This window comes from Lemur catta, chromosome 1, assembly GCF_020740605.2.
Source record: "Lemur catta isolate mLemCat1 chromosome 1, mLemCat1.pri, whole genome shotgun sequence".
Lineage (NCBI taxonomy): Eukaryota > Metazoa > Chordata > Mammalia > Primates > Lemuridae > Lemur > Lemur catta.
The window spans coordinates 112,299,377-112,311,610 of NC_059128.1; the positions used below are offsets into that span (position 1 = coordinate 112,299,377).

The following is a 12,234-nucleotide window of genomic DNA, read 5'->3' on the forward strand; positions in this document are numbered from 1 at the left end:
AAAGTTACTGCTTTTATGCTTACTGTAGAGGCAGATAACTTGAAAGTATGATGAAACAATGAAATTGCTCATACAGTCATCACTTGGGCTGGTAGCAGTTGGAGTATTTTTCTTTCTTTCTTTCTTTTTTTATTTTTGTGTTTCTTTCTTATTGTGTATGTTTTTAGAATTGCAAGAAATAGCCTTAATTGTACTTTCAGCTATGTTCAATGGCCAACTGCTATTTGATAGACCAATGCACGTCAAAATGGTAAGTCATTAAGATCTCTTTCCCCATAATACACCCAAATAAGTCTAACAAAAACTTGGAATTCTTAAGAGTGCACACATGGCTACATCCAATATTTATGGACCAGTCTAAGTTAAATAGGGTGCGGTACATCGAGCAAATCTGTGACAGAAACAACCTTTTGCACACACAGCTCTTGGCTTCTTTAGATATTTTTCTCTTTGCACAGTTGGCTGTTAGTGGCGTGTTCAGGAAGTCAGTTGAGTATCCTCGAGCAGGTGATCCGTTTCAAAGAGTGGTTATATACGTGAGTTTCCAGTTTTTAGAGTATTACGATATAACGTTAGTTAGCATTGAATTGAACATAATTAAGTCTTCCATTTAGACAGCTTTTAAAGGTCTATTGAAGCGTTCAGTCTTAGTAAACATAAGCCCTGCTGTAGCCGTGCCAAAGATTAATAGTTAATACAATCATGACTGGAACCTGCTGAGGGCAGTCTAGTTGGGACTCAAATTCAGGAAGAAGATAAAAGGAACCATAAAGCAGTTTTTTAATTACTTGAAATATTCAGTTCAGTGCTTTGAATAGATAAATGGATTCATGTGACTCCGAAGTCAAAAAGCATGAAAAGATAGTGGGAGAGTCCCGCTCATACTTCTTGCTCAGGTCCCTACTGTGTCCCATGATAATGTGCATGTGTAGTCTTATCCCACCCCTTGCCACAGAAGGTAGCAAGCACGCTCCCAAATGCCTTTTCACCTTGTGTGTTATTCCTTGGCACAAATGTACCATAATTGATTTAACAGGACTTTGTTGGTGGGGGTCATTTCCACCCTTTGCTATTACAAACAGTGCTGCATTGGGTGCTGAGATTTGCTCCATTTTCTTTCTCTTTCAGGATGAGAGGGCCTTACCAAAGGGAGATTTTTTCCCTCCTGAGCGTCCACAACAACTTCCCCGTAAGTGTTTCGGTGATTATGGCTGAGATTTTGGATTTCAGTTATACTACAGAAAACTTTAGTACAATTTCACTTGAACTTGTACTGGGTTGGCCTGCAGTCCTCTTGGCCAGTTCTTTGCTATAGACTTTCCAGGATGAGAAATGGGCAGAGATTCACAATAGAAGGATTGTTAGGCTACCTCGTGGTGAGGCAAGATGTAGAAAATGTAATTAAGCATTTTGAAAGTGTTCTAGGGAAGGAAGAATCAGAAACTGCAAAGGGAATGGTTTTAAAAGGTTGGTTATTACTGTGTTGCCAAGCAATTCAAACGGTACATGTGCATAGGAATTTGTACACATGTTCATAACAGCATGAAGTACACATGCTGCCACATGGGTGAACCGTGATTCCATTATAGGACAAGCTCAGAATAGGCAAATTCATAAAGGCAGAAAATAGATCTGGAATTAGATGGTAGTGATGGTTGCATAGCTCTGAATATATTAAAAACTGCTGAATTGTATACTTTGGGTGGATTTTATGGTATCTGAAGTGTATCAGTCAAATAATTTTTATGAGGGGAGAGAAAAAAGCTTGGCTATTTGCAATATCCATGTGAAAATCTGTCTGGTGACAGGGAAGGCTAGTTGATTGTTTGCTCCATGGTGGAAGTGACTTGTGCTAATGTGAAGTTCTAGATGAGCAGGAGGCTGGAAGGTGCAGCCTGAGCATAGACAGCAGTGGGTGTGAGGGTGCAGGCAAGGCCAGCCTGGAGAAGGAAGATGGGTGAGGGGGCCTGTGTGTGCTCTGCTGGGGGCTCTGGGAGGCCAGTGAGGGCCTCTGGTTTGGGGCAGCAGCTGAAGCCAAGGACCCCACTGACAGATCGAGTTCAACAGGAGCCTGAACCAGAATATTGACTCTGGAGTCCTTTGCAGTTTAGGATATGGCAGCATAATAGAGGCGGATCTTGACGGGGAAGTCGGTGGCTTTAAGAGTGGGAGAAGGCTTATCGATTGAAAGGTACTATTATTTAGAGAAGGGCCATGTTTCCTGGTTATAACATACCCATTTCCCAAGTAAATTTTTAGTGTGGTTACTTGAGCAGTGATCACCCAGGACCAGGGCCATGGCTCTTGTTGACTCCTGTGCTAGAGGAGGAGCAGCACTCTGGGTCCCCAGGGAGGAGGAGATGCTCACTGGCCCCAGGGAGCCCATTATCCTTGGGTCTTGGTCTCCTAGCACATTTCAGTGTTGACTTCAAAGCCTTCAGTGCTTTTGGGGAATTAAGTAACCTTGGTAATCTCTTGATGCTGTTGCTATGCAGTTAAAAAAGGGGATGTTAATCTGATTAAATACCTGGGAACTGGTGGCAGGTTTTTTTAAAATGAATTTTGTGTCTTTTTTTTTTTTTTTTTGAGACAGACTCTTACTCTGTTGCCCTTGGTAGAGTGCAGTGGCATCATAGCTCACTGCAACCTCAAAGTCCTGGGCTCAAGGGGATCCTCCTGCCTCAGCCTCCTGAGTATCTGGGACTACAGGTGCAGCCACCACGCCCAGCTAATTTTTCTATCGTTAGTAGAGATGGGGTCTCGCTCTTGATCAGGCTGGTCTCAAACTCCTGAGCTCAAGGGATCCTACCACCGTGCTGGGATTATAGGCATGAGGCACTGTGTCTGGCTTCCATTTTACATTTTTTAAATTCATTTTTCTCTGAGATGTATCCTTCGGAGTTTCTCTTTCTGGGTTTTTTTTTTTTTTTTTTGAGACAGACTCTCACTCTGTCTTAAAGGCTAGAGTGCAGTGGCATCATCACAGCTTACTGCAAATTCAGACTGCCAGGCTCAAGTGATCCTCCTGGCTCAGCCTACCAAGTAACTGGGACAACAGGCAGGCACCTGGTTAATATTTTTAGTGTTTCGTAGAGGCAGAGTCTCACTGTTGCCCAGGCTGGTCTTGAACTCCTGGCCTCAAGCCATCCTCCCACCTCAGCCTCCCAAAGTGCTGAGATTATAGACAGTGAGCCGCTGTGCCCATTTTTCATTTTTTAAGTCTCACCTGATCTTGGTTTAAGCCTAGTATCCAGAGTATTGCCAGTGTCAGGCCTTGTTGGCTGTTTCCAGAGTCCAGTCTGTATTCTTGTGTCCCTGTTTGCATTTGTGAGGTTTGGAGCTGAGGGTGGGCTGGGTATCTGTGGGTTAAGGGAATCTACACTGCTGACTCTCTCTTTTCCTTCCAGACGGCCTTGCTGGCATTGGCATGGGGTTAGGGCCAGGAGGGCAGCCTATTGATGCCAATCACCTGAATAAAGGCATTGGAATGGGAAACCTAGGGCCTGCAGGTGAGAATTACAGTGCGCCTTGCTTGGGGGTTTCTGGGGAAGTTAAAGTTATTAAAAGTTAATTATTGGGATAATTGGACCTTGAGTAGTTGAAATGGAATAAAGATTCAATTGGGACAAAATTCTCTCATTCATCTCGGCTTCATCTTGACAAAGGTATTTTTATGGAGTTGAGTCCCTTTTTTAAAAAAGCTGTTATACCTTTTCATTTTATCCTTACAAGAGCCACCTGAGCTGAGATAGTCATGCCACTTAGGAGGCAAGCCAGAGAGTTGGTCTTGCTCAAGGTCACACTGTCAGTTAATGATGGAGACTGCAGGTCTCCTGACCATGGGACCACAGCACTGCCATAGTACGCTAAGTACATTGTCCAGACCCTCTTGGGCTCTCACCTGGTGTTGGCACAGCTTCCTCTAGAGGTGGGGCATCGATAGATGCAGAGGGGTGGGGAGAGCCTCAGTGTGTGACAACACAGCTGTCATGGGGAAAACTGTGGACAGTGTTGTCTTTGTTTAAGAAGACAAGGAATAGCTAAAGAATGAAAGGTTTAACATTTAGAATGAACTTAAATTTTGCTGTTTAGCATTTTCAGTTCAATGTAATGAGGTATTTCTATGTTATTAAGGACTATTTCATTTTTATGATCTCAGACTTAGGCCTTTCTTGGAATCCTTTGAAATTACAGTGTGGATGCCCCTATCTATTACCACTGACAGTTTTGCATGTCCCTAGTTTTTCTTCCAGAGTCAAATCTGGCTGACCTCAAAGCCCTGGGCCACAACCTTAAATGGCTCCACCAGTCTGAACCCTGACCTCATACACACCTGTGTCTGCCGCCAAGAAAGAAAGGCTAGTGGTGGGGGAGGAAGCCTCAGTGTTTTTAGGAACTGCCTTTTATTTTGAGGATTTTATTTTTAACAGACTTTTAAAAATCCATTTCTGTTCCCTAAAATAATCTTTCAAGTGAATGTTCCATAGTCTGTCTGATAATTGTATTTCATGTTTAACACCGTCTGACTTGGCCATTGAATAAAAAACTATGCAGACCCTACGGAATTTCAAGCCACACAATGATTATTTTGTTAACAGCTTAATTAGCTTTCTTGGAATGTGATCTTTTGATAGTTGAAATGGTAGGGCCTTTTCTTGACAGTTAAAATGTATTCATCATCAGGGATTTTTTTTGTTGTTCATTTCCTGGTTTGGAATTTCTTATGCTTTCTAAGTTCAAACGTTACTGACTGCTTTGACGTAATTTTAGTTTGCACTGACTTTTTCTTTTTAAGGAATGGGAATGGAAGGCATAGGATTTGGAATAAATAAAATGGGAGGTAAGAAATTTAAAATGAAGTACAAATGTTACCACTTTTAGGTGTAGTTTTCTCTCTTTCCTCTTTTCTTTCTTGTCTTTTAAGCCCTGCATGAAATTGTCACTTTGGTTTCTTAAAAGTTTGAGTCTACAAATTACTTTTCTTACCTGTGCATCACTTCTGGTGGGTGTCTTGGCTTTTGGTTCTGGCTTTCTCACTAACTAGCTCTGTGACCTTGGGCAATTGCTCCATCTCTCTGGTCCTCTTTTTGCTTGTCTATTCATTGAGGGGGTTGGATCAGGTCAGTTTTTTGAAGATGTGATGTTTAAACAAGGGCCCCAGCATTTTTTGTTTTTCAAAAGCCCTTGATAAGAAAGTTCTTGGCAGAAAATGCCCTAGTTGGAACATGTGAAAACTTTTTTCTTTCCCTGTCAGTCTAAACTGTCTTGTGATGGTGCTGAAATGCAGACCTCTCTTGCAGGCATGGAGGGACCGTTTGGTGGCGGTATGGAAAACATGGGTCGATTTGGATCTGGGATGAACATGGGCAGAATAAATGGTAAGAATTGTTTTCTTCCAACCTTCACCTACCCTTTGCTGGCTGTTGACTCTCAGGTGACTTCTGAGCTGCAGGCCCACTTTTAATAAATGATTTCTCACTTCCACTTTTCTACTCAGTCAAATGTCTATGAATTGCCTTACATATTTCAAAAGCTAGACTTAATAATAGACTTAATTCACTTAGTCACTAAACTCTTGAAATGTCCTATGTTCCAAATTTCCCCAGTATTTGTCCAGTAAAGTTTTAAATCTTTCTTACCTCCAGCACAAAAAAGCATGTGCACGTCTGTGGTTATGTTTTGCACACTTTAAAATGGTCTCCAAGTAAAAGGGATTCTTTGGTGATTTTGATCAGGTTTATGTTTCCCTAGGAGTGCTGGAATGGGTAGTTCTTAATCATCTGCCCTGGCTACAAGTTGTAGGCAGAGGCATTAATAAAAACCACAGACTCTGCCGGGCGCGGTGGCTCACGCCTGTAATCCTAGCACTGTGGGAGGCTGAGGCGGGTGGATCGTTGGAGTTCAGGAGTTCGAGACCAGCCTGAGCAAGAGCGAGACCCCATCTCTACTAAAAACAAAATAGAAATTATCTGGGCAACTAAAAATACATAGAAAAAATTAGCCGGGCGTGGTGGCTCATGCCTGTGGTCCCAGCTACTCGGGAGGCTGAGGCAGAAGGATTACTTGAGCCCAGGAATTTGAGGTTGCTGTGAGCTAGGCTGACGCCACGGCCCTCTAGCCCGGGCAACAGAGTGAGACTCTGTCTCAAAAAAAAAAAAAAACAAAAAAAAAAAAAAAAAAAACTACAGACTCCTTTGATTTAGCATTTATATAAATTTTCATAAATTCTGGTTTGCTGTTCAAATCCTATAGCCCTCCCCACCTCTTAACAGAAGTATTATGATAATATTATAATAACAGTGTGTGTTTTCAGTCCTTGTGAGAACCACATAACATGTAGGTACTGTTATCCCCATTTCTTTGGAAACTGAGGCACAGAGAGTGACTTGTCTAAGGTCACGTGTCTAGTAACTGGAGGTGCCTGGATGTGAACTCAGGTTGTTTGGCTCCAGAGCCTGCCTCTTCCTCTTGTGGGAGATCCTGCCTTTTAGAATTGCCTCCAGCACAGCGCTTGCCCCTGGGGCACCAGTGGAGCTGTAAAGTGTGCGAGAGAAATCAGAAGTCTTTCCTTCTGAAATCCTCTGTTGTTTGACTCTTTGGACCCCCACCTGCAAGAAAGCAGCTTCTTTTATACATAGAAACTTTTCCTGGAATGGGAAATTGGGATTTGGGTTTACATGTTTCTTTGCTGGTCTGTGGTAAGGTATGATGTGACAATAGCACACAGCAAGCAGGAAGCTTACAAGGATAGACATTAACTGTCAAACTTGAAGGAGGGTATTTTGTGATGAGCTTCTTCTGGAGCACAGGGAGTAGGGGGCAGGATGCTTGTTGCCTTCATGGGTTCCCTGTTCTGGTAAAAACGTGTAGGAAGGTCGTCACAATTAGTAACAAAGGGACAGAGGTCTGTATATCCATGTGTGTTCAGGCTTGCCGGTAGCTCATGTGTGAATGGGATTTTAACAAAAAGTAAGTTTGAGGAATCTGGCTTGAGACAATGTTACTCAACAGATTAGTCATTGGAGAGGGAATTTGGATGGTTGCTGTGAGGAGTGGAGTGATGCAATTTAGAAGTAAATGAAAACCAGAGTGGGAGGGCCTGGGACCTGTGCTGAACCACGTGACAAAGTCCTTTATAAACTGGCAGGTGTAATTCAGTAGTCCAGATATGAGCCCAGTGACAGAAGAGTTACAAATGGGTGTGTGTTCTTGTGCTGTGTTCCTAGGTACACTTGGAGTCACCCGTCTTTGTCCTGCTGTTGGACCTCTCACACTTGATCAGTGTTCTGAGATTTGGGTGAAATGAGCTCTAGAGCCCTTAGGAAAGTTTAAATCACATTGGGAAAAGAATTGGTGGACATTTTGGATTTAATTTAGTATTTAGTTTGTGACTATAATGCATCTGTTATGGTCACAGGTGTTAACATTAGACTGATGATAAGTCAGATTCTTAGGGCCAATCAGTGTAGGTCAAATCTTGATAGGATAGTTATAAAAGTCAAAAGATTGTCAAATACCAGACTGGTTTGAGGCAGTATTTGATTCTGTCTTTTCTTGAGGGGAGTGAGGTGAGTGAATTGAAGTTTGCACAGGGTTCCGAGGCCTTTGCCCGCCTTGTGTGAAGAGTGGGGACGGTGCCTTCTTCACGGGCTTAGCTTACGATGAAAGGAGAGCAGCAGAGCTCCGTTATGCTGCCACTCTGGGATTTCTCTTTTGCCCGCTCTGTTAAGCTGAGTGCCCCCTGCCCGCCACCCTCAGACTAGTAGGAGTCAGGTGTATTTCCAGCAGATAACATGCTGTTAACCTGCGGGGTTCACGTGGGTTGATTCAGACTATGAATATGAAGCTCACCCTTGCCAGTCCTTGTTAGTTTAAGAGATATTCCTGACATAATGGGGAACAGCTGGTGGTACTTTACCATCCAAAATGAATGATAGTTATAGAATGTTGCATCTCTGGAGGCAAGCCAAACAGTGGACTGCCCAGTCTATACCACAGGCCAGTAAACTATAGCCCATGAACTAGAAGCCTATAATTAATTGGGACACAGCAATGCCTAATTTTGCAGCTTTACTGAGGTATAATTTGCAAACAAGAAGTAGCCAGCAACAGGAATCTCGAAAGGCTTTCTCAAGCGGGTGGCAGCTATGGTGGGCCTTTCCCTGCAGAAGCTAAGAGCTTTGTTTTTAAAAGACATTGTAAAAAATGACAAAATTGTTACCCAAACCCCATTCATTGTATAGATGAAACCACTTCAGTTGTCAGTAGAGAATCTTTATCTGTGGGCACATTTCTCCATTTGGGTGTGCTTCGTATCAGAGCATGGACTTTTGTATCAGACTTGGGTCCCAGCCTTTGCCTCTCCCCTTACCATGCATGTGACCTTGGTGAAGTTACTAAATCATTTGAGCCTCAGTTTCTTCAGAAAGGGGCAGTGGTGGCGGAGGGTAGCAGGTGTGTGGGGTGGTTGTGAGGAGTCATCACGATAATGCAAACTAAGCCCTTGGTGCACGGTGCGCGTTGGGTACCCGGTAGGTGGTGCCTGCTGTGGCCCTTCTGCAGCCTCTCACTTGGCATGACTGTAGCAGTGAGTGCCTGGCGTGCCCAGCATGTGGCTATGATCGAAGTTGTAAGTTAGTCTTTAAGGGACTAAAGGTAGGTAGGTTGTTTTCAGGGGTTCACTTGTGGTGACTTTCTTTTTTAAGGAATTAAGGATGAATAATGGCTTCCTGTAGAAGAATTCGGCACACTGATGTGGTGGTGGCTATTGCGTGTCTGTAGTTTTGTTTTTAATGTCTAAAACGTGATGGCATTCCTGGAAAGGCCTAGGGTAATATTTTTTTCCACAGAGATGGAGCGTGGCATGGGTGGAGGATTTGAGAGAGACTTTGCCAGAAACGAGATGGGAATGTCTCGAAGCTTTGGAGAGCCCCCTGGCAGAGGAATGGGTAAGAAGGCCCCATGGGCCCCATGTGGGCGGGGTCCTCCCCCTGGGCTACAGGCTGCCAGGCTGCCTGACATTACCCTGATGTCAGGGGTCTTTCTTAGGCAAAGTCTGCTGTTTTTCCTTAGGCTTTTAAAAAGTGTATTTTTTCTAGACCTAGATAAAAACTTTTGGTCCTTTAATTTTTTGTTGCTGTCAATAACACCATCTGTCTTTTAGTCTTTTCAAATGGCTTGTTTTTAAAAATTGGCATAAGGTTTTTGCATGCTGTAGGAATGAAAACTGCTGCATTTGCATAGCCCTGCTTGCTCTCTAGCCCTGGCAGGGTTTTCAGGCCCTCAGAAGTGGGGCAGGAGTCCCCTTCTGCAGGGCGCTGTGGTATTGTGGTTGAGTCAGCAGGATGGATTCGGTGGTTTTGAAAGAGGTCTGGGCTGACGAGGCTGTCTCACGTTGGAAAGCCTTGGGTATTTGGGCCTACTGAAATGCAGAGAAATTCTTTTTACAGTTTTGGGTACATGGCAGAGCAGTTACTTCTTTTTCGTGGCTTTCTCCATTTAGAGTTTCAGTGTTTCTGAGAATCTCAGTTTAATTCTCTGTCGTTTGTGTGAAGTGAGGAGATTGGCCATTCGTGCGTTCTGAAGTTGTTTCTCTGAAAGGCTATAAGAGCATGGACACTCCCCCTCCGTCCACCTTCTCTGCTTCTCATCCTGCGTAGATGCCTGGGGGCAGGGTGTGAGGGTGTTAAGCTGTTTATATCTAGTTTCTGTTAGCTACATTCTTAGAATTTAGGAAGGCCCTACAAAGGTTGTCTTTGGATTCATCCTTCAGCTCATGAGTGGGGCAAGATTCTTAATTCTTCAAGTTGTCTTTAGGCCTTCTGTCTGCTTTGTGTCCTTTTTGAGGGTCAGGCACTACTGGAATCTGTTTCTCAGAGCGGGCTGTTGGTTGTTTGGTGGAGACTTGTTTCTCTTTTCTTGGTGACCATGGTTAGATGCGAATGATTCTCGTCTTACTAGGCCATTAGTGAAGACTGACTTTATTTTCATCTTGCTTGCTATGGCTGCCTATAGCGTTATTCCAGATTGTTCTAAAGCTTTAGAATTTCAGGAGTGGGTTCATATCTTTATGTGACTAGGTTGGTCAAAGTCTCCTACTGCCATGACTGGCTTCATTTTTGTATGTTTGGGAATGGTAGGGTATTTAAGAAAATATTTTAAAATTACCATTTGACTGCACATACCAGTTTGTGGGTGCCTATGGCAAGAACAGATGACGTGACTGTCCTCCCACAGGAACTCTTCCTTGCTGTGAGCCTTCAGGCTGTTGCCACTCTGCAGCACCTTGTCTCTGGTGGCCTCGTCCTGCCTGGTGTGCATGAGCCACACACCAGGAGGTTGATGTGGGCTTCTTGCCTGTGAGGTTACCTCGTATGGCAACAGGAAATGTCCTGTCCTGACCTGAATAGAAACATCTGCAGGGCTTGCTATCTCCTGCTGCTTTGCCCCCTCTTTCTGATTGGGACGATGGAGTCCTGTCCTGGAATTCCCTGCTGCCACGTGTGATCAGACCTCAGTGAATAAAATGGTCTTTGTACCAAATAAAATATTGAAGTTGGGTTTTTAGGGAGGTTGCCTGGGTTGGATTTCAAATTCAGTTCTTGATCTCTTTTTTTCTGGGTTGTTTACCTGAAAATGAATCACTGGTGCTGCTTTCTGGGGTGCCTCCCTTCTCTTACATCAAGGCAGTAGATCTTGGCACTTCTTTATGCAAACAGCTGCACTTGGTCTCTCAAAAATATAGATAGGTCTGTGGTCTTTGATCTTGGAGGGCATGGTGCAGTGAGGACACCGCACAAGAGTGGCTCAGGACAGCGCCAGAGGCCAGTCCATCGAAGTGTCCTAGTGAGGAAGCGTGTGCTCTAGATGGCAGTTGACATGCTCTGCTCTCAAGCACTGGATCTGCAGGAGCGCAGGATCTCCGTGCCAGAGATGCATTTGCAGCTGGAGGGGCTGAGGGTCCAAGTGGGCTTGGCACAGTCCGTGGATGTGCTGCAGGTGGAGTGGCTAATGCCATCGGGTGCAGAGGCTTCAAGGTAAGGGTCTGCCTAGGGCAGGGAATGAGCACAGGTTGGAGGGAACAGGGGCAGAACAGGTTCCCATTGGGAGTCAGTGCAGGGAGGCGTGTGATGCCCATGGGAAGTATCTGGCCTTTCTCTTCAGATCAGTGCCTGGTTGAAAGCCCCTGCAGGGGATGATTTAATCTAAGTATTATCTTAGGGGAGCCAGCCTAAGCTTGGGCACAACAAACAGAACCACAAGTGTCATGGAAGAATAACTCCGTACTTGCTAGCAGGCTGAAGTTTGGTCTGTTTTTTTTTGTTAAGACAAGGTCTCACTCTGTTGCCCGGCCTAGAGTATGATGGCTTCATTATAGTTCAGTGTAGCCTGGAACTCCTGGGCTCAAGCCATCCTCCTGCCTCAGCCTCCTGAGAGTAGCCGGGACTACAGGGATGCACCGCCATCCCTGGCTAATTATTTTTACTTTTTTGTAGAGATGGGGTCTCTACAAAGTCCAGGCTGGCCTCAAACTCCTGGGCTTGAGCAGTCCTCCCACCTCAGCCTTCCAAAGTGCTGGGATTATAGGCGTGAGCCACCCTATCCACCCTGAAGTCTCTGTTTCTTAGTGTACTTCCCCACCTCCTTCCTTAGCAGTTAGTTGGAGTACAAGAAACAGCTGATTTGTGGTTATAATACAAAATGTGCTTTGTGGCCGGTGTCCAGGTTGCTGAGCATGTACTCTAGGACCAGAGAAGGTGGGTACAAGTGAGTATCTTCTACATAACAAAAGAGTGACCAGAAACGGTAACATTAATAACATTTGACAATCTTTAAAGAGGTTTGGATGAGCTGTGGGCAAGAGAGCAGCAATGCTTTCTGTTTGTGATGTGTGTGTGTGTGTGCGTGTGTGTGTGCGTGCGTGTGCGCGCGCGTGCACATATGTGTTGAGGGTATTTATTTTCCCAAAGCGTTGTCAGTTAGTCACTGTTATACCCACTTTTTCAGGCAGGGCTGGCGTGCTCAGGTTGCGGAAGTATTTCCACACACAGCTCATTAGTTACGTGATATTCCCAGCGCTGTGTGCAGGTGCTTACTGGCTCCGCCATTGAGGCTGTAAGTGGAGCTGAAGATTTAATTTGCTTTAGGGTAATGAGAGGTGCTGATTGGTTCTGGGTGGGCGGATGTGGGCTTCGGCCTTCTGAACAGGAAGTTCCAAAGAAAGGGGCCTTAGTT

At 44.5% G+C, this 12,234-nt stretch overlaps 1 protein-coding gene across 9 annotated transcripts in view; it reads left to right on the forward strand.

Moving 5' to 3' along the window:
• HNRNPM (heterogeneous nuclear ribonucleoprotein M) overlaps positions 1–12,234 on the forward strand; it is a 39,812-nt gene that overhangs the window by 21,777 nt on the left and 5,801 nt on the right. For 3 of the 9 annotated variants that reach the window (XM_045548027.1, XM_045548056.1, XM_045548097.1), the window contains 6 exons: positions 201–250; positions 1,129–1,189; positions 3,408–3,509; positions 4,796–4,840; positions 5,301–5,378; positions 8,850–8,948. In XM_045548027.1, coding sequence (XP_045403983.1) covers positions 201–250; positions 1,129–1,189; positions 3,408–3,509; positions 4,796–4,840; positions 5,301–5,378; positions 8,850–8,948 — 435 coding nt within the window. The remainder of the gene's footprint in view (positions 1–200; positions 251–1,128; positions 1,190–3,407; positions 3,510–4,795; positions 4,841–5,300; positions 5,379–8,849; positions 8,949–12,234) is intronic. The other 6 variants (XM_045548036.1, XM_045548072.1, XM_045548046.1 and 3 more) reach the window with 3 other exon arrangements.